Source organism: Ambystoma mexicanum, chromosome 3q, assembly GCF_040938575.1.
Source record: "Ambystoma mexicanum isolate Mex_15411 chromosome 3q, UKY_AmexF1_1, whole genome shotgun sequence".
Lineage (NCBI taxonomy): Eukaryota > Metazoa > Chordata > Amphibia > Caudata > Ambystomatidae > Ambystoma > Ambystoma mexicanum.
Genome location: NC_090926.1, coordinates 595,960,728 through 595,988,005, shown reverse-complemented (window position 1 = coordinate 595,988,005; position 27,278 = coordinate 595,960,728). Strand labels below are relative to the sequence as shown.

Below are 27,278 nucleotides of genomic sequence, written 5' to 3'. Positions count from 1 at the left end.
CAGTGGCATCTCCTATTCCAGAATTCAGTACCTGTCCTGTACCTGTTTTTTGTAACAGTTGCATCAGAGATTGCTGTGACTGTCCCTGTGGAAAATGTGTCAGCTTCTGCTGTGGTTGCAAGCTTTGCTGTACTCCTGCCGCTTGCTGCTGTACCGTGTGAGTCTACACAAATCCATTCCACCCTGCTGCGAGAACGCAGATGGATTCACCATCCCTCCCCTTGTGAACTGGTCATTTTGCACCATTCCTTGACTTCTGCACATGCGTGCTAGATGCCCTGCCATCCCAAACGTCCAACATGTTGGCGGTGGTCTGATTACTTGCCCATTTTGCATATTCTGGTTTCCGCTTTGCATATTTTGAAAACCTCCCTGATTACTCTGAAAACATCCCTGATTACTCTGCCATCCTCTTCCTCGGAAGCCTCTTCCTCTTGGGTAAAACCTGTTATTGCTTTGATCGAACTGTCTTTGGTTATTGGCCTTCTGCATACTTGATCCATCTGTATTAGTTATCATTGCCCCCTCAATGGCATATTTTGATATTTTTTTGTGCACTAATCTAGCCTCTTCGCCCTTTCGTGCAGCATCCTTTTAGCGATTTTTTTTCTTACAGCAGCCTGCAATAGTGCGCGATGGTCAGCTGTATTTCAGATCATGGCTTATCCTCAATCCCTACTAATTTCTTGAGCTGCTTCTGTACCTGCTGTGGCAGCCCTTGGCATAATATATGGTAAAACATGGGTGTAGATTTCCCCCAAGATTCCTGCGTTTCCAGTACCCACGCATCTATAAAGCAATGGATCATCTCCCTCCTTCATCTTGCGTGTCATTATAGCTCCCATATCAGAGGTGTCTGGGTATAGCACTCGAAGCGCTTGCCATACCGCGGTTCTGCAATTGTTAAACGGCGCTCTGTCACACGCAGTATTAACTGGAGTCACGCCATGGTAACCTGCACGTGTCCAAACATTATCAGCTCTATCACCAAGTATGGTGATTAAAAGACCCTTTAAATCCCCTATAGCTAAAGTGTTCCCTCCTGTCATTTTTTCTAACTCATGTATCCATTTTACGGCTCCAGATGTCAACATTGGGAGCTTATTTTTCAGGTTTTCTCTATCCATCTGCGGCCAAGATATATATTGTGGTCTTGTTCCTCCTTTTTTTAATAAGGGGAACTGTGACACATTAAACTCCTTTTCCTCTCTCAAAGCATTTTTCTGTCTACCTCAGGGGTAATATTCCCGCATCGCTCTCTACCTGGCAATGTCCTTAACCTGCTCGCATAGAGCGTTGGAGACACCCCCCTCTGACCGTGTGACACTCCTTCATGCCAATCTGATTGTATGGCTAACTCTGATGCCTTAGGTGCAGACCCAGTAGAATCCAACCATCTTATTCCCTTTCCCCTTGAGAAGCGTCTTTCGCGACTTCTCTCATCTTCTCTTTCTTCACATTCTTCTCTTTCTGCGTCGATATTGTCTGTGCCCTTTTGTCATCCTCCTCATTTGTATTTAGCTTATCCAAAGACAGCTCTCTATGTCTGCTACTTCGGGAGGCATCCTCAGTGTCATACAACTGAGTGCTCTCAAGACGCTCATCCTCTCCTTTCCCGTGGGGTATTTTTTCTAGCCCCATCTCATCATATATTCTTTTGATTGTCTCTCCAATGCTTCTGGTGTCGAATTCATCTTCTAGACTGACTCTAGACGTGCTTGGTACTGCCTCGTACTCAGGAATGAATTCTTCTATATCTTCCCAGTTTACTACTGGATCAGGTTTTTTAACCTCTCTTTCCAGATATTTGAGATCCCGTGCCCTCTGTCTTTGCTTGCGTTCTACATCGTCATCAAATTCTCTACGCTTCCTCGCTTCCTCTCTGACCCTATCTTCCTCTTGCTTCCTCGCATCTCTTCGTTCATTTGCCCTTTGCATTTCCTCATCTCTTTGTCTTTTTATTCTCTTTTCCCATATTTTCTTCTCCTTTTTCTATTCTCCTTTGTTCTATTCTTTCCTGATCATCAGCTGTTCTCTGCTTATGATCACGTTTTCTTTGTTCTTCCGCCTTTTCCTGTTTTCTGACCTGCTTGTCATGATATATCTGCTCTCGTTTCTGCCTAATTTTTTTCCTAACCCCTTCGTCTCTTAATCGTTTTTCCTTTTCCTTCTCTTTCCCTTCTAATTCATCTTGTTCTCCCCTTTGTCTCATATCCTCAATGCCTTTACCATTGAGTTTCAATAAAATCTGACCTCCCATACATTTGTTCTGTGTGAATGCTATCTCATCAGTTCTATCCTCATCTCCTTTCCATCTTTTTACCTCTCTTCCCGTACCTAGAGATGTACTTGCTAGTTCTTGATCTCCTTTTTACTTTTCGCGTCTCTCGTTGTCCCTCTGGACTTTGGAGGTAATATCCCTTTCCCTCTCCTTTTCTAGGCTTTCGTCACTACTTTGCATGGGCGACTCATACGACGGGTTGCTATATCCCGTGGCTGCTTTAAGTTCGCTCAACGGGTACAATCCTTCGTCTTTACTAGCTTTGCTTCTTGTTTCAGGCGGGTCGGGTGGAGCAGAAGGCTCTTCACCCCCTTATGTGCATATATTCCATATCTAATCTAACAGTGGCTCCTCCTCCTTTTCTTCTCGGTACATCTTCCAAAGTTCTAAACTAGCCAGGCGTTTGTCTAACTTTTTTCCCGTATATGTGGCATGTAAGTATGTTGTCATGTGCTGCAGCACCGTTTTAGATAGCGATCCTCCTTGGGGCCATGGCATAAATATTTTGTTTGCCGTCCCTTTACCCCATTCTGTACTGTACTGTTCAAGCTTAGGTGCATGCTTCGGCAACTATTTGCACAAGTGTATCAATGGGGTAATGTCTTCCATGCTTAACCTGTTTATCCTCTCCTCATATAACACTTTATTATACTTAACGTTTCACCGACAAAATCAACAGTATGAACAAACAATAATTTTACTTTTACTTTTGTTAACAACAACCATCAATCCATGCCATGCAACATTTTGTCTCTACAATCGTGCAATTTTCATGCTATTTCAAAAAAGTTTTTTACCTTATGACGTCATAGATTAACTAAAACACATAAAACAGACAGACAGACTCTGGCCGGCCACACAAATGTCATGTCATCTGCTTCCTCAGATACATCCTGCCCCTATTTGTATTCCGACGTGGAATTTAAGGCCATTTCTTTCAGATCGTCTTTAATCGTTCTGGTCTCTTATGTCATCCTATCAATCAGGACTTTAAATGAAGGCTTCTTCTAGTGCTCTTTAAAACCTAGGCACTGGGCGTATACACTTATCGCGGCCACACTCACGATATCTCTTTATATTGCTCGGCCACACTTGAGTCAAAGTTTTCCCCTTATATATACATTTACGTTATACTCTTACTCTAACGTTATTTTTGTCCCACCTCCCTCCGTTACTTTCCCTTTACTTGTTTTCAAGGCATGCAAGCTTTGGCCAAAACAGTCAATCTTTTTCACTCACCGTTCGCATGTTTTTCCTCTCTGAACGCTCTGGATCACCGCCTTCGTTACCGCCTTTCTGTGCCGCTTGTTCGATCAGCTGCTCGTAGAAGTGGGAAGGGGTTTTGGGGGGAAAGCAAAGGTCCCTTCACACCTAACCTGCAGGGTTTTTAATTAAGCTAACCACTATCTACGTGGAGCTTCTCGCTCTATCAGCCGGATGGCAAAGGACTCGTGATATTGCTGAGGACCCGAAGTTACTTATGTCGACGGCCAATGGGTCTCTTATCTAATTGAACCATCAATCTCTGCTACCAAGTGAACTGGAGGGTCTCCAGCCAGCCCTCTGACTGGGAATCTCCAAACAGCCCTTTAAGATGAGTAGCAGTACCCTTCAGATTGGGATGCTGATTCGTACTCATACATCAAATAACTATGACAACTCAATAGTTTGACAAAGGGAGTCAGTTTAATGACAAGTACATAAAACGGGTAGTACAATGAACATCAGCAACTGCTCGATCTTCTCTCTCTCTTCCAACTCCAACTTCATTTCAGAAAAAACACAGTATTTACAGCAAAAACCCATTATCACTGACGCGCAATCTTAAAAACCTAACATGCAACGTGATTGTTTATAGGAAGGTAACTTTATCATAGGTACTATATCTGTATGTGGTAATGGGGAGAGGGGATTGGACAATCAATGTCAGGTGGGGCAACTAAGCCCTCCCTTCAAAATGGCCACTATGAACGTCACTTAAAGTATGACATCCCATTGGCTGTACTCACTATAGGACCCTAGAGTACATGGTCCACTATGATTCGGTTGGCATCAACCCCAATCATACTTTTCCACTTACGTCTAGCAGCATGCAGAAAGGCCAGCCAGGTGCAGGGAGTTCGTCTGCACCCCAGCTTCCCTCCAATTATGTTACAATCAATCATCACGAAGGGCACCCTGATCACGGCAGAGGATGAAGAGTTCAGGACAATCCCGCGAAACGTATCTCACTTCGAAGAATGCGTGGAGGAGAATGAAGTGGGATACTTGGCTGCAAAGGCTTAGCGGATGGAGGACTCGGAGGAGCCCTATCACAGAGACAGTGAGGCAGCAGAAGAAGAGTGGGAAGCGCCGGAGCTATCTCACCACGAAGAAACCCCATCCGGGCACCAGACACTATCTCGCCAAGAACAAACCCCGGCCGGTCGCCGGAGCCTATCTCGCCAAGAAGAAACTCCATCTGGCAAAGGGACGGACAGCCGTTCCAAACCAAGATCAAACATGTGAGTCTAATTGAAGTGGGTGGTGTCACGTAGTGCATTGGCCTAGATATGTTAGAGGCAGGGCTAGCAAGGGGGCTGTTCTGGGGAAATGACATGCGAGGACGGGAAGTCGTCAGTTACCCGATTGAAGGCACTGAAGTCAGTCATCGTGTGTGGGACTCCTTATTTAATACAATGCAGAGTGGCTCGTCTGCAAGCTGACAGTAACAATGTCCCTGGAGTTCGGCAATAAATACGTCCGTACAGGTAGGAGGGTCTAATCCATTCCCCACAACTCAGTGCAAGCAAAGGTCCCTGAATGCCATGTCGCCCCATATAGTGCTTCGGTAGCATCGGGAAGAGGGGGCCTAACGGCACTGACTGCTGAGTCTTCTGTTTCCTGACAATAACAACATCTCAGTCTCCAAAAAATCATACCAAGGGAACTGGACCTCCCAGTCAATCGGGTCGCTTCTCTCTCTCACTGATCAAACTGCTACTTATGAAAGATCAGCCATACACAAATTGGAAGTTGACACCAGTGAAGAGAAAGCAAACACCGAGATTAAACCTTGTCATTCCTTCTGGGCGTCACTGTGGTAAACGTGTTTTTTACCCACGAAGTCATCGTGGAAATGGAGTAGGCAGGTTTGATAAGCTTATTATTTGAATTCACCATTTGTTTTCTTGGCTGGCGATAAATATTAAGCTGGGGCCTTGCAGCGCGTTTATTAGCAAAGCGCCTCAAAAGAGCATGGACACAACTTCTTACTGCGACCCTGCCTGGGGTGCTTGGCTAGACAAACGTGCACACCGTCCCCGTCTCCTTTTGCTGCCTGGGTCGCCCCTCTTTAAATAGCGGGCGTCTCTTCCACTCGCATGCATCTGCCCTCGACGTGCAGGCGCCATTATTGTTCGCTTTGGTTCGTGTCATCACTTATGTTACGTGCTATTTGCGGTTACTTTCTGTGGGAAAGTCTGCACTCGAGATATTGGACTGTCCTTAGTCATAGGTGATGTTGAACCTTCCTATCATATAACACGGGCCCCAGAGGCGAAGAATGCGGTTGGTTGGCTTTTGAATGGTAATCTGTAGTCTGCTCCGCCTGCAGTGACAGCGCACTCACTCTCGCGCCTTCGTAGGAGCCAGGAAAGGCTCCACGGCACGGTCTGGTGTCCAGGTTCCAGCAAGCAGCCTAACACACTGCGTCCCCATGTGTGAGCTGCCACCTTTGCGACCTGCACCAATTCTGCGCTTGTGCATTTTCTGAGGGAATTTATGTGCCAGCCATTGTCAAAGTCACTGCTTCTGTCCTTCTCAATGGGTGCTGCCCTACAATCGCTATGCCTCCGAAGCACGTGATCCACCGGACATTCCGACTCAACAAGAGCCTCCTGACTATGTCTATGCTGAGTATGGCACTCTTCGAGGTGGAGGACCTACTGGGAGGTGAATTTAAGTGTCCTCAAGGTCAGGCTCTCGGAATAGCCTACGGGCTCTTGTACTTCCTAGCACCCGCTTTGGCATGGTTTGTCCTGGGGTTGCGGGTAGCTGCTGGCTCCTCGCCCTGCTGCCCGCCTGGCAGTCACTCTTGTGGGGCATCCTGTTTCAGCACTTGCTGCCTGCCTTTCCTCAGGGCCTGCACACTGCCCGCGGTCTGGATCCTCATCCTGCTCCTGGATGGGCGGTACGATGAGTGTATCATAGACGCCATGATAAACGAGCAGACCACAACAACCGCAACAGCTCAGGGGGTTGGCCAGTACTCCCTTTACTACACATATATACAGGTAAGGAGTGTGAATGCCGAACCTAAACCTGAAACACAATTCCATATACCCAACCCATTCTGCCTCTTCTACACCTATATTCACATAATGGGAATCAGAGGCCAAACCCAAGCCCTAACCCCACACATAACCTCAATCCCATTCTGTTATCCCTCTACCACACCTATATTCATGTAAGGACCACCCAAGTCCAACCCCATGCACCAATCCCATCCCAAACCCGAATTCCATCCTGTTATCCCTCTACCACACCTATATTTATGTAAGGACCACCCAAGTCCAAACCCATCCCTAAACCCAATCCCATCCTGTTATCTCTCTACCACACCTATATTCATGTAAGGACCACCCAAGTTCAAACCCATGCACCAATCCCATCCCTAACCCTAATTCCATACTGTTATCCATCAACCACACCTATATTCATGTAAGGACCACCCAAGTCCAAACCCATGCTCCAATCCCATCCCTAACCCTCATTCCACCCTGTTATCCATCTACCACACCTATATTCATGTAAGGACCACCCAAGTCCAAACCCATGCTCCAATCTCATCCCGAACCCTAATTCCATCTTGTTATCCCTCTACCCCACCTATATTCATGTAAGAACCACCCAAGTCCAAACCCATGCTCCAATCCCATCCCTAACCCTAATTCCATCTTGTTATCTCTCTACTGCACCTGTATCCAGATAGTAAAGAGCATCCGAGGCTGAGCCTAAATCCAAATCCCTCACGTAACACCATCCTGTTATCCTCTACTAACTCTTGATCTATATATGTATCTGTAAAACGTAAATGTGCACTATGCAGACCCCAAACAATGTCCCTGAACTCCTGAAGGAGCGCCTGGAGGATCAGGAGACCCCCTCCAAACCTCACTCAAAAGGTGGTGTAGGTTTACTTTTTTGTTGCAGTCCACTTATTCACCTTCGCACCACAGTTTGTTATAAGTACTGAGAAAGACAACAATTGTGGCTGATGTGTACGCATTGTATAGGCATTTGTCAGGCATTGACATCATATGCTCCGGTAGTCATGCCACTTGACAGCTGCTGCCATCATATTATCTGGGAAATCATAATGTATCAGATAATTTATTTATTTATTGTTTGCTTGTTAGGCGCTTATACAGCAAGTAAAATACTGTTTTAAAGCACCCACAGTGCAAGAGGAGGGAACACGGGAATACAATAAATTACAAAAACAATATTTAATAAGAGCACTGGAGGGGAAAAGGACATAAGGACGAACCTACTATGCCTTGTGAGTATTCAGAACATGCAAGTGCAGCAAGGGAAGGACAGAGGGGGTAAGTGCTGGGGAGTCCAAGTTCGACGGTGGGCCACAGATTAAGTGCTAGTTGATGAGTGCTGCACGGCCTGGAGCCACATTAGGTGTAAGTGCAAACCTTTAGGGCAGGGGTGTGCTAAGGCAAGTGCTGAAGGTAGACAGGAGCTGGGCCGATTGGGTGTGGGAGGTCATGGGCCCTGTGGATGCAGAAGGGCCCCGGGCACCAATCACAGCAACTGTGGGGCTTGCAGAGGAGAGAAGAAGGGAAGGAGGAGGTAGGGGAAAGTCTTGGAGTGCTTCCGGAATTTAAGAAAGTCCTGCTTAAGGCAAAGAGGCAGGGGCGGCTGTTCCATAGGAGGGAGCCAGCTGAGGAAAGCTAACAACCACCTACCCCCTGTTTAGCAAAACGCTTCACACACAAAGAGTTGGTGCCAGAGGAACATAGTGGTCTAGAGGGAGGGTATTTAGTGAGATATTGTTGAAGATAGTGTGGTCCCTGGGCCCAGACAGCCTTGTGGTTGATGCAGAGGGATTTGAATTTAATGCGTGCAGCAACCGGGAGCCAGTGAAGACTTTTTAGGGCAGGAGAGATGCGGTCCCTGGGCTTGAGGCCAAGGATCAGTCTCGCTGCCCGATTCTGGATTAGCTGGAGTGGTCGCAGAGTGAAAGAACGTAAATTCAAGAGGAGGCTATTGCAATAGTCAAGCCTAGAGAGAACCAGGGCTCGGGTAACATTGAGCCTCTGGGGGAAAGTGAGAAAAGGGAGAATTCCTTTGAAAAGGAAGAGCTGAAAGTGGGACTTCCTGGCGATGTCCTGAGTGTGAGGGAGGGAGGAGAGAGAGGAGTCAAAGATGATCCCAAGGTTTCTCGCTTCAGAAGAAGGATCAGGGGGAGAGCCCAAGGAGGAAGGCCAGAGTGAAGGGAAGAAGGAGGGAGCAGGGGACTCGATGGGAAGGATCTCAGTTTTGCTGGCGTTGAGGCAGATATCGTTGGCGGTGCACCAGGACTGGATGGCAGAAAGGCAGTCAGGGATGATGGAGGGTGCAAGAGGGCCAGCAGGAAGTTTGAAAAAGAACTGTGTGTCATCTGTGTAACACTGGAAGTTGGAGGAGAAGGAGGAGATGAGGCGTGCAAGCTAAGCAAGATAGATGTTAAAGAGCCAAGGAGAGAGGATAGAACCCTGGGGACACCACAGATGGAGAAGGAAGTAGCAGAGAAGGTGTCCAGGATGACTTGGGAAGAGTGGTCAGTTAGAAAGGATGTCAGCCAGTCCAGTGCCCATTCTGAGATGCAAAGGGTATCGTGGATCCTGTGATGAGGATGGAATGGTCGACTGTGTCAAAGGCAGAGGAGAGATCGAGAAGGATGAGGACAGCTGGGGAGTTGGAGTCCAGGGATGTGACCAGTTCTTCACGGGTGTTCAGGAGAGCAGTTTCCATGCCTCTGGATGCTTGGAATCCAGATTGATGGTCATGGAGACCACCAATAAGTTTGGTGAGTGAGTTAAGCTGGGGCAATGCCAGCTTCTGCAGCAGCTTCCCCAGGAAGGGGGTGATGGAAATAGAGCGGAAGTTGGCAGGGGAGATAGAGTCTTCTGAAGGTTTTTTAAGGAGTGGGTGCACAAGGGAGTGCTTAAGGCAGGAGGGGAAAGATCCAGTGACAAAAGAGTCATTGCAGAAATCCGCAAGTGCGGGGGCAAGAGAGACAATGTTATCCTTGATGGTCCTGGATGAGCAAAGGGACACCTATTTAGAAGAGAGAAAAACCTTACGGGGCAAAAGACTGGAACCCTAAGTGCTTTTCATGGCAATGGATATTTTATAAGAATCAGGTATCTATACATTTCAGGACAAAATTATAAGAAAGTGTAGCTGCTGCGGGTAGTTGTGTAGGATCCTTTGCCCAAGGCGTCCAAGAAAAAGTATAAGAAGTAACACAACCACGTTGCGCAATTACATGTATGATTAGGTGATTAGATTTAATATAATGAATACAGCCGACACGTGTTTCGACCACACGTCTTCTTCCAGGCTGTGAATATTCTTGTGAAACCCACTTAATGGAGTTACAAGCTAATTGGTGTACTTCATGCCACTATTGTGCGATAAGCATCTCAATGCTCGAAATAACACAGCCAGTGTGGAATGCAGGTCTATCATCTCACGCTTGCTGAAAAGCAGAAGATGATAGACCTGCATTCCACACTGATCACCTAATCATACATCGAATTGCGCAGCGTGGTTGTGTTACATTTTGTACTGTTTAGAAGAGAACTTCAGGAGGAATGAGGAGGGTGAGGGGCCAAAGGAGGCAAGGGGGTGTAGGATGGGTTGGGAGGGTGGGTAGCCATGGTGTTCAGGATGTACCAAGTTTTGATGTCGAAGTTTGTGGCCAGTGCATTGCAGAGGGTCTGGGAGGAGAAGGGGAGGAGGAGACTACAGAAGGGTTGGCTAGTTCCCTGCAGATCTTGAAAAAAAAGTTCAGCCGTGTTGTTGGATGCACTGGAAACCCATGCCTGTATGTGGGATCTTTGTTTGACACGGATGGAGAGTCTGTATTGACTTTGAAGAAGGCGGCAGGCCAGTCTGTCAGAGGATGAGTGTAAAGATGGACCTCTGAACTCTGACCTGGTGGGCAGAGGTTCAGAAGACCAGCCTAGTTTCTTGGAACAGGGTAACCTTTTGGACAAGCCAGACCAATCAAGGTAGCATCAGCAGTGGTCAAGACTAGGTATCAGGAGGGGTGAGGGTGACCGAAAACCCACAATGAGCACACACAGTAAAGGACACTACAAATTGCTCCCAGTCAGGTGTACATATCAAAAATACATACACATTTATTAGAGGCCTTCTAAATCAAATATAGAAGTAAAACACAGTAGTAACAACCAAACCAACAGAACACTATTATACAATATATACAGTAACCTGTCCTAAAAGAGATGGCACACAGTAAGGGTGCACAATCTGTAAAGAAAGGGATCATACAGTGTCAATACTATTAGTTAGTCCTTCACTTTATCATCCCTAACTGAGAGGCAGAGTGGAGCATTGCGCTCAAAAATATAGTTTGGTACTGGTGCATGCGATCATGCGGTAGAGGCAACACAGGGTCGCCGCTTGCAGGGGCTGTAGCAGCTCAGGAGGGTGGGTGAGGCAGTGAAGAGAATAAGTCCCCACTATTCAAGGAGGGTCTCCCCAAGAGGGCAGAACAGGTTCCAAGAGATGGGAATAGGATGGTAGCACAGGCTACCTCGAGAAAGGAAGAGTGGCCCTCAGGGGTCACTCATGAATAAAAATGGATGGATGCGCTAGGGGCCACCGGTTAGGGTTGCAAGTACTCACCAACCCCAGGCGCACTCTGGACCAAACTTCACCAGTCGAGTCCACTTCGGTTGCAGGTTCAAATGCTACAATTGTGCGGCTCTGCGGCTTTCAGCAGCTGAGTCTCAGGGATGATTCTGTGGCGGGACAATGACAATTTCTCCTCTCCTGTTGAAGGGATTGTCTCAGGTTCACTGCAGAACATCTCAGGTCAAAGGAGGGCACAGCAGCAGTGCAGCCACGAAGTTTATCACCCGGGCTAAGGGGTCACAGTGACTGTGTGTACTCGGGTTCTGGTGCTCTCTCTTTATTCCAGACCTGGGAATGCCAAGTGTACGAAATTTGGTGTGGGAGTGCCATGAACAAAGAGCTAGCGATCTGCTGAGTCTCAAGTGTCTGTTCAAGATGGCGGCGGTTCCAGAGCTATGGTCCCGTGCAAGTTGGTCAGTTCACTGGTTGGCCCAGGAACACTTCCTACTAGGCTCGCCTTCAGGTTAAGTTAGAGGTACAGCGAATAGTTGATCCCACTATTCTAATTGGTCGAAGCACCTTTGCAGACCTTCTGTTCGATCCGGAAAGAGAGGGGTCCTACAGGACAACTGCAGGCTCAGGGTGTCAAACCTTCCAACGGGTCACAGCAGTTCTTTGACTCTGTTTCATAGTTTTAGGAGACTTGGGTCCTATCCAATGTTCATTGAGAACTCAGGAGATCAACCTTGCATTGGTGTTTGGAGCCTTCTCTTATACAGAATCCCCTTTACGCCAAAACAAACCCAATGGGAAATCTGCTCACATACAGGCATGCCAGACGTGGACCAATCACAGACCACAATGGTCCCAGTCATTCCCAGCACACCAGACTCTCTGGCACCCAGGATGTGTATTGGAACTAGACAGACCAGCCCACATCCTGGAGGCACACACACAAGGCATGCAGAAGCCTGCGAAAGATTGGCGTTTCGCGGGAAAATGCATGACCAAATAAGGACTGACCCGGGTCTGCTCGACCTGGGGAAGGCAAAGGGACAAGATGGCCAAATGACAGGACAAAGAACCTCGCAGCATGGCCATTTTGGACCATGTCACCTTCCTGTGCCAACCACGGTAAACGCGGTTTGCATGGCAAGAAAAGGTTAAAAATTTGTGAAAACATAAATGCCACCAGCCCTGTCCAAAGCACATCTGCACTTCTACCAAAAAATCCTTTGAGGGAGTCTAGGGCCTTTGAAAACGAGAGTAAGACCCCAGCGCACTGTACTGCAAGGTACATTGTGCACTGGTAACATGTTGCAGAAACACGTGCAGAAAAGTTGCAACATTGGAAAGTACTAAGGGAAACAAAGTCTCCCAGTACTGATTGTCTTTAAGGGCATGTCAGCTTCCACATAATAAAGTGAGCGAAAGCCAAGGGAGTCCAGCAGAAGGCTGTGCTCCACTGGCAAAAGTCAGGCTAGGCTTGTCAGACAACAGCAAAATGTTGGGAGGTACACAACTGGAGGTAAAATTACACATAAATGGGAATCTTTCCTAACAATGAGCATGAGGTTACCACTTCTGTTCTGCCACCCTGCACTTTCGTTTCAGGGCCGCAAGTTCAGAGTGGTACCAGGTTTTATGGTTAGAGGCAGATTTCAGGCGTATCCTCATGACTGTGGCAAGAATGTCAAGAGTTTTGGTGTTGGACAGGTGGAGGTTGCTGAGCGCAGATTCAGAGGTAGAATCTGAGGTAGGGCGTGAGGGGGAATGAAGGTGGAAGTGAATGCAGCAAATACTGGCATGATATACTGTGGCACCCACATCATATGCCAGGTGTTGGTATAATAGGTGCATTATTGCCAGTAAAAGCCCAGGTACTCACACATTTCAAAGGGTTTATGAAACACCCAGGTGCTCACCCCATAGGCAGGTCTTGCTATCAACAGTGCCGGCTCCCATTGTGCCCACTTATTTTAGCGCGCTTAGCTAGTACAGAAGTTCAGAAGTGTTGGATTCCAGGTGTCCATATAGCTCAGTGGGTGCTCGTTCAGTATGCCCATTTAGCGCAGTGATGGGAGATTCCAGTATGCACATTTACAGCCAGCAGTCAAGCTAGATTGCATATGTCCAGTTAGCAAAGTACAGGCAGGTGGCACAGTAAGGGCGCATTCTGGTATATGCAGTGAGCACACAAGAAGGGGTGATGGTTGCCAGCCTCGGAAATGTATGCTTGGAGCAGTTAACTTACTTGATGCATGACTCTTATATATCGGTGAAGAAGGATAGCTCAGGATCAACGCCTTTGCAGTGCAACACACGTTCAAATCCCGATCCTGCATTTAGAAATCTATCGCTGGTATTAAGAGCGTTATAAAAGAACAATTATAATTACAGATGTAGTTTGAGTTTGCAAAGTTAGGGCAGTCTCCAGCATGTCCAGTTAGCATAGTAAATGGGGACTCCAGTATGGCTAGTTAGATTACTTAGATAAAGTAAATAGATTAAGTACATGTCCTGGGAGGATAGCTCAGCGGCAATGTGTTCGCCTTGGAAGCAAGACGACATGAAGCAACACAGGTTCGATCCCCCGGGTCCGCGCCTAGAAACCACTGGGTGTTTAGGTGCATTATAAATACGCAACTAAGACAAAAAACAATTACGCAACTAAAAAACAAACAATTCCTGTAACAGCGCCTCGATGCCCGCGGGTTGTGTGAGCGCTTAAAAAATGCAAAATAAATGCCTGTGTGCTTAGTAAGGATAGAATGAAGAGTGCTCACTTTGGCACAGCAAGGGATACATCTGATAACCCTATTTAGCACAGCGGCAGATTCCAGTTTGCCCAAGCAGATTCTAGCATGCCCCCTTCCAACACTGAAGCCAAGGGCTATTGTGCTGGTTCGTATGGTTAGCTCAGGGGTACACAGAAGGAATCTGTTTTAAAGGACTGTGATAATCATCTGGATTTGCCAGTAATGGCAGGGCCTGGGCCCACGCACAAAAGATGTTATAAACTATTTTAATGTTTGAACACAAATCAATTTCTCTGTCTATTGCTAGCAGGCACAGCAGAAGAGGACGTGGGGCTGGTGTAGGAGAATAACGCTCACTCAAGAGACCCGTTAGTGCTTGAATATATTGCACCAGTCAGAGAAAGTGTCACGTTGGAGCATAGCACGTGGAGTAAAGAGCAGGGCGGGCACGTACTGCAGGCAACAGGTAATACAAGTCGCCTGAATAGAGTTGTCCTTCATGCTCGAACCCTGGTATACACAGAAGGTGCACACCCGAGATAGGATTAGTCCTCCGCATTCAGCAAACGCAAGAACGCTGAACCCAAGGTAAACACTACAGGCCGCATGCGTAGCAAGCGCACAACACCACACAAGGAATCCCAGGAAAGAGGCACCACCAGCCTGTTGGCCAGTCTACAGCTCTCCCTGCAGCTCAGTCCACGTGGGCATAGCAACAGGAAGAGTGCCCATTGCTCACCACACAGGAGGGCTCTCAAACACATGCCACATGCTGAGTAAAAGATGCTGGGCTGGGGGAAGTTTTCTAAGTGGGATGAAATGTGAGCAAAACATTGCAGAAGCGTAAATGATTAAGGATCGCTTTTAAGGCGCTATATAAATAACACATCATTATCATTATCATTAAGTAAGCACAACGCTATCACTCCAGGAGATGCCAACCACTGTCGTACCAACTTATCCGCAAGCTACTGTACATAACTATAATCCCAGAGCGCAATAGCTCCTCTGCCAGTCAAATACGATTGGGCTTCTTCTTGTTAACCTATGTCAAGCTGACCTGTCTCAGAAGTAACACTCAGAACCACTATTGCAGAGCCTAATATCACTTATGTTCAAACATTATGATTGGGCCGGATCATCTCACCCATTGGGTACACAAGGCAGTATCTCATCAGGTCAGGGTACCCTGGCCTACCTAGCAATAATGCCATGTAATCCCTCACCAAGGCGCGATAGCAACTATGCTTGGTTTGGTCTTGCTCTTACCCTCCAAGAACATGCACTATGTCCTCCAACCAGTCAGCTCTCTAGCACTCCTGCTCTCGAAAGGGACAGGGGCAACGTTGACCCAATATAATTCCACAACTGAAACTATAAATGTGTCAGGAATACCCGTCCACCCACTATACACAATTGACCAGGGACCAGAAAAATGGGCCCTCGCGCACCTACAACCGAGCTTCTGAAACAAGGACCCTCAAACCGGGTAATCACAACTCACTCCACACTACTCAGGGAATTTCTCTCAGAGCCCTATTAAACTGAACCATCAGGACAGACACGGTCAGCTTAGCAGGCTCTGGAAAGTAACCAGGAACAGGGGTCTCTTACCATTAAGCACACTCACTCATACCGATATGCTCACTCTCTCCTTTACACCAACAAACAATAGAACGCAGTTATACACCTCAATCTATTTTGGCCTAGCTCCGCTCATACCTACACTACTCCATGAACATCTCAACACTCATAAGATCCTAGTTATATCCCACGAAGAAATCGGCCTGCACACATAATCTCTTTCACATGCTCCACTGCTGTCAGAATGCAGACTCAGACACCAATTTCCTTGCTGCACAAATTCCACTGATCTCCCACAGCCACCGCACTGCACGTAGCATTAGAATGCAGCCACTTACTCTGCAATCCACACTGGCTGCACACATACTGAGTGCACCCAAGCACTATATACTACCCTACTCTCTCCACTGACCTGGGCTGCGGTCCCCAAGGGCGTTCAACCCACAGCGCTTTGAGATCATACCATTGGTATATAAGACGCTAATGCACAATAACATAACATTAATCTTTGCAGCACAAGCACTGAAACCGGTCTATGGCTGTCTATTCCCACTCCCCTTTTTCTGTCCCATCCTTTCAGCATTCTCCTGCCCATTTCACTGGATGTGGGCTCATATCCTCAAAACCATTTTCCATAGAACGCTAAACTTGACAGTTTAGCTGAAATTTTAACTGCCGACAACCCTCTCTTCACTAGCCCCATCATAAATTGAACTACATCCTCCCTCCTCTCCCATTCCGCTTACATCTCTCAACCGTTCGCATCCTGAAATTCTTTCCATGCCAAATTATATAACACCCTTGTGTATTCCACCAGCGAGCTTTCAAATAATTCCAACATCTCCTTCTTTCGGTCCCTCAAAGCTCTTTCGGGAATGTCGCTGGCAACACGTCCTCTGTTGGAGCTAGCCCATGGAATCTCGACCACTGAGAACGAGATAGTGCATCAGCAATACAGGTATCCCCTCCTGGCCTATGTCATGCTCTAAAAACAATGTTACCTGTCAGACAGAAGAGGGCTAACCTTCTCAGTAACCTAAACATCCATTGATCTTTGGCAGACCGCTTGTTTATTACTGACACAATGCATGAATTATCAACTCTGAACAATACCCTGTAATTCTGCTACCTCTACCCCCACAGCTCCAGTGCCACCTGCACCAGGAACAATGCTCTGCTTCTCTGCCAACCCCTCTACTGGCCCCTTAGCTGCACACCAACTCCCTTGCCAGTATACTTCAACGCCAGGTGCTCCTGTTGCATCTGAAAACATCTCTACATGCCATTGTATCACCTTATCTTCCAGACACATTGAAATCTCATTGTAACAGTCCACAAAAACACTCCCACACGTACAGGTCCATTCCTATCTTTGCTGTCACCATGATCCCATGGTGTGAGCACTTTGCATCCAGTAAACTAGGGCCATTCATCTACAGAAAGCCCTGCTCAACACCACTACCCTACATGCAATGTTCAAATGTCCCAGTAGCAGCTGTATTTGTTTACCTCACATTTGTTCTTTGCTTACACTACTGTTATCAATCTTCGTAACTTCCGTATTTTTTCCTTTGGCAACCTGGATTCCTTTTTTTCTGAATCCAGTCCTTTGCACGAGAACATCGGTACTGACACTGGCCCTTCTGTTTTGTCCAGTGCCAGTGGGACGCCCAGGTCCACTACCAGGCACTTGAGCTCTATCTGCAGCCCGGCACATATACTCCATTCCTGCCTACCATGAATAAATCATCTTGATAGTGCACTCTCTGCTGTGACCCAGTGCACTGCCTGCTGTGACCCAGTGCACTGCCTGCTGTGACCCAGTGCTCTGTCTGCTGTGACCCAGTGCACTGCTTGAAAACCCAATCTGCTAATGTGCTGAAGCACTCAAAGAGAGGGCATGCCATAGCACATTAGCTGCGCCTTGTTAACGTATATTTTTCCTTCAAACTGAATCCCCAGAAAGCTGGAAATCGTCTGGGTATACTGGCACCAACTTGTCACATTTGCCATCATTGCCCCAACCCCGCACTTTCTAATCAGTGCAATTACATTGACCACATTTAAGTATGCCGTGGCACACACTGTGCGGTCAATTACGTTATTAATGGACACCGCTTCCGGCCAGGACAGGCGATGTATCATTCTAAATGTCCCCTTTTCCTTCTTGGTTCAGTGCCCTTTGGTGATATTATTAAGTCTGGTATTTGTACTCTGTGGAATGGACCCGCCGCCCTCACTTCCCCACTTCTTTCCCCAACTTCTCCTCTATCATGAGCATATGCTCTTTTATTGAAGTGGATACCGGCCACAGCATTTGGTGCATTTGTGTTTGTATTTACAAGCTGCGTGGATATATGCTTCTCTGCTGCACGCCCAACATACTCCTTCATTTTCCAAACCTCCTCATTGTTCACCGCCCATCCCTCTCTGGATGGGATGTGACTGAGAGGGCACAAGCAGCACAGGTGGCCCCCGTAGCCATATGCATGCCCGCCACTGACCGGAGGTCTTCCATTGCAGTCATAACTCTGTGTCAATCTCTCCCAATTCTTCTCCCCCATTGTCTGCCAATCGTGACCTGAATTCTTAGTCATTTTGTAGCCATGCAAACCCGCCAAAATTAATTTGTGCTTGTTCTAATGACATCCATATACTTAAAAAGTGCAAAGATCTGCTCAGGGAACCTCTTCCAGTATGTCGGGGTGATTATCCCGGGGCCGGTAGAGCCGTCCGTAGACCTCCGGGCTGGGAGGCCCCAACTCCTCCCGTGTTCCCCAAAGGAGTATGAGACACACACAAGGAGCAAGGTGGTTCTGCTGTTTATTGGAACAACGGCAGGGATAAGTCTCAGATCGTACGCGTCCGACCAGACCCTCTCACTCTTAGCGGGCTCACAGGCCCTTTTTATTACAGTATGACACGCTATCTGCTTCACCTGGGAAAGTTAGCAAAAAACCTATTGTCACTCAGGATTGGTTCCTCAAGTGGTAGGGTTAGTATAGGGTACATATTGAGAAGGATATTAGTGGATAAGGATGGATCAGGTGGTACACTTGGGTTGTCCCTAATAATTGTTACTTACAATTCGTTGCAAGGGAACTCTTGGTGACTGGCTAGTACTAATGGCGTCAGTGATGAGCCTCCCTGTGTTCTGATTGGTTCTCCCTTGAGCCCCCAAGCCTGGGACCATCATCCTTCCCAGCTCGTGGTGTACCTGTCATTAGCAACAATGTGCAACTATGTGTTTGTGCGGACAATGGACATGTCTGCTCTTGGTTCTGTGAGCAGTTCGTTCCCATCGTCGTAGGTATCTATCTTGCCGCTTTGTTGTTGCAACCTGTGTCCCAGACGTGGGACCCAGGCGACTTGCCGTCTTGTGGATCTGGCACCTTGTCAGATCGGCTTGGTCACGTGTCAAGAGACCGTAGCTGGAGCAGAAATATGAGCATTACATTTGTATTTTGTCTCTGTGGGCTTAGTGTTCAACAGGTGTAACCTTGGCGCTGGGCTTGCGGCATGTCAGTTTGCAACATCGTGGCCTTGGCTGTGAGCTCTTGTTGGGGGCTTGTTCTGCATGTTCAGCACTTGTACTCGTGTTCAGAGAGGTTTTCCATGGCGAGGCTCCTGCCTGGGACTCTTGCTTGCGGCCTACTCGGGCCTACTTCATAAGTGGCGGTGCATCGTCCAGGGTATGGGGGTCTCGTGTTGACAGGGCGTCACAAGCGTTATTAGATCTATATGATGACGTCATCATATTCATGGGTGGCGGGAGAAGCGTCAGCAAGCATATGCACGAGCTCTTCAGGCGTCTTGCGTTTCTGCATTACTATAAAAGGAAACCTATGTGAAAAATAACAACGATGCACGTCAGTGAGCGTGTCAGTTATCTACGTCATAGCGCTGAGTATGTTCTTCGTGTAGGTTGGTGTGTGAGCGACCAGTGTGCATGGTGGCACGTGTGTTCTTGTCAGTTGGCTATGTCGTTATGGCACCTCTAATGGTGTGGACACTTGTGGCTGTTTGTCTTAGTCAAGCACATCCATGCCGCAGGTGTCGGCTTGAGTAGGACAAGCTGGTGGGCATATTCTTATGTTCCTGAACCAGGGTATTTTGTCGTCTGGTTGATGGACGAACTCGTCCCGTGGGGGGTGCCTGGGCCATGATCCTCTAGGCCATGGTCTTGATGAGATTGGGAGGAGCTTAGTTTCCCATTCTCCCACTTCAGTCCCCCCTCTGGTCGACTTGTCGACCACAAACATATCTTTTTCTTTATCTCCTCTCACTCTCCAAACCTTAGTTATTCCAGCCAAATGTCCATAGTGGTTGACATGATCTTCGAACGACCAGTACATATAAACACAGCTACCCCCTGGTTTGCAGTATACCCATCTTCCGACATAGCTCCTCGGGTTTCTTGGGTTCTCCACTTTCACGGATGGTGGATCCAGGTGGTTGTTAAGGATCTGTCTATGCAGTCTATCTCTTTCTGTTATTATCAGGGCAGTGTGCTGGTCATCGTCAGTCGGCATCAAGGGGTGCATTTCAATTATATCCAGCATTTCGTCTGTGGTGCGTGCTTTTCTGGCCTTCCAGAACCTTGTTACAATCAATACAGCTGTTGCTACTAGTATACATCCAACTACAATCTTTAGTCCATCAGACAGCCACGACGGCATCCATGACCATAGAAATGAAAACCAACTAGTATCCTTCTTAACTCCTTTACTTTCTTCCATCATTTTGGAGTGCATCTGGGCCAGTTGTGATACTGCTTCAGTAAGTGTCCCACTATCTGCGTCGTTGGCCGGTATAAAAGTGCAGCATGATTGTCCAATTTTTGCACAAACTCCTCCTTCCATGGCCGTGAGTAGATCCAGCACATATCTGTTTTGTAGTGCTACCATTCTCACCGCTCGCAGTTCTTCTTTTATGGCGTTGAATCCATTTACCGTTGAATTAATTGTCATCATCAGTTCCCACCGGGTGATCTGCAGCCATTTTGCGTTTGCATATGCTTGTATCCCTGGGTGTATTATTGATGAGAAGAACATTGCAGCCCTGCTAAATAATCTGTGTTCAGGTGGAATGGAGGTGAGTGCTGTTTCCGATCTTCCCCATAGGTAGTTTCCGGTCAGGGGTTCTCCTTGTCTTTTCATTCTTGGCAAAATGTTATTGTTGTTATTCTTTTCTTCTTCATGTTTTTCTGTATACCTTTTCCTCCTGTTGTTCCCCCCGTCCATTTTGGGGAAGTTTTTCATGTTAATATGTTTTTGAGGCACCACCAGTGATGGCACGTTGATGTGTACCATGGTACATATTCCATTGCATAATGGAGGCAGAGTGTGGTATGCCTTATCGCCGCAGGCCCAATAGTGGTCCATTATAACTGCCGTTCCAGCACCCCCCCTCAGGTAGCTGCAATACACTTCCACAGTTGGTGTTGTATCCCACATCCACATCTCCTTTGTGTTGGTAGCATAATTTAGGTGCAGTCAGTGGTAGTATGCTAATTGGGTCTTCGTCTTTCTCCATCCACGTCAGCATGGGTACATATTTACCCCATGTCGTCCAACATCTGTCGTTGTGCTCCTGTATAGTGGTAATATTTTCTCTTGTTATCATGTTGCTCCCAACCACTCCAATTTCCCATTCATTGTTCATATATATTTTCCCAGTTGTTGTTATCAGTGGTCTTTCCCAACATCCTTGTACACCAGGAACTTCAGTGGCGTACCAATCACACGGCTGATATTCTAGCGTTACTTTCTTCGTTTCTCCTTTTTCGGGGCCATCCGTCATGTATCTGAATGCGTCAGCATATGAACTGCTTTTATGGTAGCTCAAATATGTCTTGAGGAAATTATTTTCGTATGGGTACGTGTCCCTTGTTTTCCACTGAAGTCTCACCACCGTTCCTTGGAATCGCCCCCTCGTTTGAAATAGTGCCAGGTATATTATACATCGTACTGTTTTTTCCTGTATCTCCGTGGCAACAAATGTCCTTGATGCGCTCATGGCGTATGGGATCAATGAGCACACATAGCAGTTGTCTTCAGTTGTCTGCTTACCAATTTGGGTCATGTGCAGGTTGTTTGAAACGTGTGCTGAATCTGTTTTGTAGTTATCGATACCTTTATTGTCAGTATATGTGCTGCGTTTAACTCTACTTTCCTTACTTTTAGTGCTGCTAGTACCACCTGATGTCATACCTGTTGCAGCCGTGGGAGGGGGTAGGTTAGTTTATGGTGCAGCCATAAAATTTGAAGAATATTTATTCTGTCATACAGAGGCAGCCAATAAACCAGTGATCACCAACACACCTATCAATTTTATTACAAGAGCTATCATCACTGGCATTTTTGCTCTTACCTTGCTGCGGTCGGGCAGCTTATTCTTTCGACGTTAAAGATGCCCGCCTGAAAGTTCTTAAGGTGCTTGTTATTATTGTTAGTGTTATTTAAGCTCTCCCCATCAGATGATCGTTGAATGCCCAGGCGAATAGCTGTTCCCACGCTAATCTTAGTGACCTATCTCTTAGAGCCGGCAAGTTCTCGTGGAGATGGGGAAATGATTGTTCTATGGCCAAAACAAATGCAGTGTAATATACGCGTACCCTCCTCTTTTTCAGGTACTTTGGCCTCCTTATATGATATACAAATTGGTGTGATAGGACCTCAGGGTTGTTATCATCTGTGGGCAGCATCTACTTCTGGGCAGAGCACGCTGTTAGTAACAACTTCTTTTAAACAATACAACGATATGCGGTACCTGCATGTGCGAGAAAAGAGAAGAGAACATGCACGTGTCTACACAGTGTGGTGTAATTCTTCACATATTTCTGCAACGTTCTTTATTCATGTAGGGCGGTGCTTCGTGGGGCGGGGGCGGTGCTTATTTTATCCTGTGATCTTGTGACCATTGGGTGGGCTATGGGCAAGTGTCCACAGTCTATGGCACAGTCTGTTACTGGGCAGTGGTCAGGGGCAGTGACACAATTGTCTTTTGCTGCGGCAGCTGTATTGTTGCCTGTGGCCGATGTTGCTGCACTTTTAACGGTCCTGTCGTCAACGCTAGGGTGGGTCTGACCTTTGTAGATCTTTACGTCGTGTAGGTGATTCCAGGCGCGTTTGTCTTTCAGTTTTACTGCTCTGGGAGCCACTGCCTCAACCAAGTGGGGCCCGGTAAAGGGTGGGCTGTTCCACTTCCTATTGAAGTTGCGGAGGAGCACGTAATCTCCCTCTGCAACTGTGCGTAGGTCTTTCTTTTCTTGTTCTTCGTTGGTGTCTTCTTGTTCAGTGCTGTTGAGATACAAAGGCAACACTAGTAATCAAGGAAGACACATATTGATACATTTCATCACCGAAAACATTTGCAGTGTTATTCTGGTCTGTAAAGGCCCTTGATGTTGGCGTTAAAGGAAGGCGCATTTGATGTCCGGTCACCACCTCGTGGGCAGTGAGGTGGTGATCAGACCCTGGTCTTTTCCTCAGTTCAAATAGAGCCAGCGGGAGGCAATATAACCAGCTCTTTTTAGTTGCCTGCTGTATTTTTGCTATTTCCTCTTTTAATAGGCCATTCAGGCGTTCACATACATCGCTGGCCTGTGGATGATATGCACATGCAAATTTATGTTTGATACCCAGCAGAGATGTGATGTGCTCAAACATCTCATTTGCAAAGTGTGGGCCGTTGTCTGACCGCAACACTTCGCAAACACCCCACCTGGGGAAGACTTCTCTTACTAGAAATTTAGCCGCTCTGAACGTATCCGCGTGTGAGCAGGGTCCGGCCTCCACCCACCTTGAAAACGGACATACCACTACAATCATATACCTATATCCTTGACATACATTGATCATATCAACGTAGTCAATGTGAAGGTGTAGGAAGGGTCCTACTGGCCGGGGTATAGTACCTTTTATCACTTGCAGCATGTGACCGGCCGTAAACTGTTGGCATGTGAGGCCTTTGCTGATAAAATTAGTGACATGTGAATTTAACTCGGGGCAGAACCAAGCTTCCCTAATTTGTGCTGCAATTACTTCTTTTCCTGTATGCGCTGGATGATGAAGCTGGACCAGGGCGGTGTTCAACAGTGCCAGTGGCATTACTACCTTTCCAGCATTGTTTTGACGTCACAGTGCGCCTGTCGGAGACATCGTACACCCTCTCTTTACCCACAGTTCTTTTTCTGCCATTGGTGCAGTTGCCTGCAACTCCATTATCTGTGTTTCAGGGAGATGAGAATACCCATCCTTTATCAACATCTGTCTTGCCATTGTCCTCCCCCTCCCTTTCTCTAATTCTGGGGGGGTCCACATTTCGCCAAAATATGCAGCATGCTTGGCATGTGCGTCTGCTGTTGCGTTACCTTGCGAGATAGGGTCATCTCCATTAGTGTGTGCTTGACATTTAACCAAAGCTACCTCCTGGGGGTTGTTAATTACTTCAATCAATTCTGCTAGCAAGAGGGTATGTTGTACCGGGGTGTCATCAGCTCTTCTAAACCCCCTTCTCTGCCATCTTATTAATCCGGAGTGCACCGTTGATGTTACATATGCATTGTCAGAGTATATAGTAACTCTTTTATCGAAACCTTCCTTTAGTGCCAAAATTAGCGCAACCATTCTGCTGCCTGAGCCGAATAATGCTGTGGTAATCGCACGCATTTTACTGGGACATACATCAAGTCTTCCATTATTTTAACCACTGCTGCCCCTGTTCTCCTTATCCCATCGCTCTGATCTATCGTTGATGACCCGTCAATGTACATTATCACTCCCCCTTTAAGTGCATCCTGCTCCACCTTCCTTGTATTTGAGTACATATCGATAGCCTGTGTGCAATCGTGGGCATAATCACCTTCTTCAATAACTTCTGCTATGAATCTGGCTGGGTTTACATTGCTGCATCTTACAATTGTCAATTCTGGTCTAGATAGCAGTATTTCATAACCTGACGCCCCCTGTGTGGTCAGTGTGCTCTTAGGCTTGTTCAAAATTGCAAACAGTGCATGTTCCACAAATAATGTGGTGGGGCATCCCATTGTTATTGATGATGATTTTTCCACCGCAAATGCTGCTGCGGCGAGTCCTTGTTCGCAACGGAAGTGACCTAACATAACAGGGTCTAAGTGACCGCTGTAGAAAGCTATTGGCTTATGTCCCATGCTAGTTTTCTGAGTCAGTACTGCTTTCATTACTGCTGAGTCGCAATGTGAGACAATGAAATGTGAGACTGTTCCTGGCAGTACTGTAACTTTTCCTTGTCAACCTTATACCCCTTCTCAGCCAGCACCGTCAGCATTTTTATTGAGTCATCCCTGCACCTCTTCTCAGTAGTGCTGCAGATCATTATGTCATCCACATATTGCAGCACCGTGCTTTCCATTTCAATGTTAGCCAGATCCATCTGTATTACTCTATTGAAAATTGAGGGTGACTCGCAGTACCCTTGTGGTAACCTGGTGTGTTTCCATTTTGTATTTCTGTATGTGAAGCTTGTCAAATCTTATGAATCTGGGTGCAGAGGTATCGAGAAAAAAGCGTTCTTGAGGTCAATAACGGTAAATCGTGATGCCTCTGCTGGTATTCCACATAATATGGTGGCTGGATTTGCTGCTATGGGGTATTCTGCCTCTACAATGTAATTCAAGGGCCTGAGATCTTGAATGAAACGCCAAGACCCACCTTTAGCTTTGCGCACTGGGTACACGGCCGTGTTACATGTTGATTCTGATGGTACCACTATGCCATTATTTATCAGTGCTGTTATTGTTTCGTATATGCCCTCATCTGCCTCTTTTGGTAGGGGGTACTGCTTCACTCTAGGTAGTATTGCACCCCTCTTCAACTTAAATTTGACACCTCCAATGCTCTTTATGCAGCCCACGTCATAGGGACTGGTGGTCCACAGTGATGCTGGAACTTTAGCCATATCTTCCTCATAAAATGGTACTGGGGTAGATGCAGGTGCCTCCAGTGCCATTGCCATTTTCAGTGCTACCTTCTTGTAAGTCACTCTCAACCAAATGTCTATGCTCATCATAAACACCACCTCTCCACCTTCTTTGTCCTCTGAAAAAAGCTCTTCGTCGGACACCTGCGTGAGTCTGCATCCTTCAGCCAGTGCTATTACAGCTCTCCACGCTCTCCCCTCCTTATCTTGGGCATGTACTGCGATGTAATCTGCAGTTGCTTTGATACTTTCGATGCTTACCAAAATCACCTGCCCCTCTTGTTCACTAGCTGGTGTCTCAGGCCTGAACAAATATGCTGCTGGCCTCCTCCAAATCTTTCCTTCTATTCCTGGCATCCATGCAAATGCCATGTCTGTTCCATATTGGAACAATTTGTTATCCACTGGCTCAGCTCGAGCCACTGTTTGGCCACAGTAAGCTTGTAGTATTTGTCGTGCAGTAAGCATGTTTATTCCTGGTGTGGAGCAAATTATGCCGTTCTCCGTGAAGGAGATCGTCATATTTAATCTGCTCATTATGTCTCTTCCAAGTATGTTCACTGGTGTTTCCCTTGAATACAGTAGTGGGACAGACATGTCATTATCCCCTATAGATAAGGGGATGCTATCTGTAAAGTGAACCAACCCTCTAGCCCCAGAAAATCCTTGAGTGTTCATGGCTTTGCCTGACATTTTAAATTTACCCTCCCTTATACAGGACCTAGTTGCCCCTGTGTCAACAAGGAAAGACAATTTTTTGTCACCCATCGTAACCTCAATGCGTGGTTCCTCCACACTATTAGGTGTTATCAACAGGATGGGACACATCAAAGTCATCTGTGGGCTGTCCTATTGTGGGTATAGTGACTGTCCACTTCCAGTGTAAGTGTTGTGTCCCAATATGGACACCTTCCCTAACTGTGTGTATTGCAGCGGTGCATCACTGGGGGTCAATTTGTTGGCCTGTATCTCAGTGAGCTGTTGTACCGGTTGCACTTGGTGTTGTTGTACTGCCACCACCTGTTGCTGCGGTGGTGTGTATGCCTGCACCAGTTGTTGTGGTGATACTTGCTGTTGGATGTTGCTCTGTTGCGTTCCCTGTTGTTGCTGGTAACCTTGTTGCTCCCCCACAGGCCCATGTGGTCCCTGTTCTCCCCAAGCTGTTGTGTAGGGTCTCACTCTACATGTACGTGACATGTGTCCCACCATTCCACAAACCCAACATACAGGTGGTTCTCTGGCCTGCCATGGGAAACTTCCCGCATTGTCTTGGTACCCTTGTTGCCCATAGGGGTAGTAACTTCGAACTCCTCCCCCTTGTTGCTGTGGGTGTTGGCCATATCCCCTCCCTCTCATCATTCCACCCCTTCCCCTGTACTTGTTGTAATATCCATTTCCCGGCGGCATGTACCCACCCCCCGTGGGAGCCGTGTATGGTGGGGGTGGTGGCATCTGTTGCGTTATAAGTTGCGGTGGTTGTGGTAATGGTACTAACTGTTGTTGCGTGGGATCTTGTGCAGCCACAACTTGTGTGGGGGTCGGTGTCATTACTGCCGGTGTTGTTATTAGTGCTCCCTCCATGGTATACTTTATCAGTTTTTTCTGCACTAATTTTGCCTTTTCTCCTTTCCTATCTTTTTCCTTCTGTTTCATCTTTTCTTGCCACATCCTAAAGTGGTGTACGATAGTTAGTTGTATTTCCGGCCAGGCCTTAGCTTCCATTCCCACTATCTTCTTCAGTTGTCTTTGTACTGTGTCCGGGAGTCCTTGTACTAGTATGTGGTAAAAAATGGCTGGTGTTTTGTCCCATTGTTCTCTAGTTTCTAAGCGCC

General features: G+C 47.0%; 1 protein-coding gene across 1 annotated transcript in view; it reads left to right on the top strand.

Moving 5' to 3' along the window:
• The first annotated feature begins 5,903 nt into the window (after positions 1–5,903).
• Positions 5,904–27,278, top strand: part of LOC138581893 (uncharacterized) — a 109,759-nt gene continuing 88,384 nt past the window's right edge. Inside the window, exon 1 of the mRNA XM_069652856.1 lies at positions 5,904–6,555. Coding sequence (XP_069508957.1) covers positions 6,109–6,555 — 447 coding nt within the window. The 5' untranslated portion in view covers positions 5,904–6,108. The remainder of the gene's footprint in view (positions 6,556–27,278) is intronic.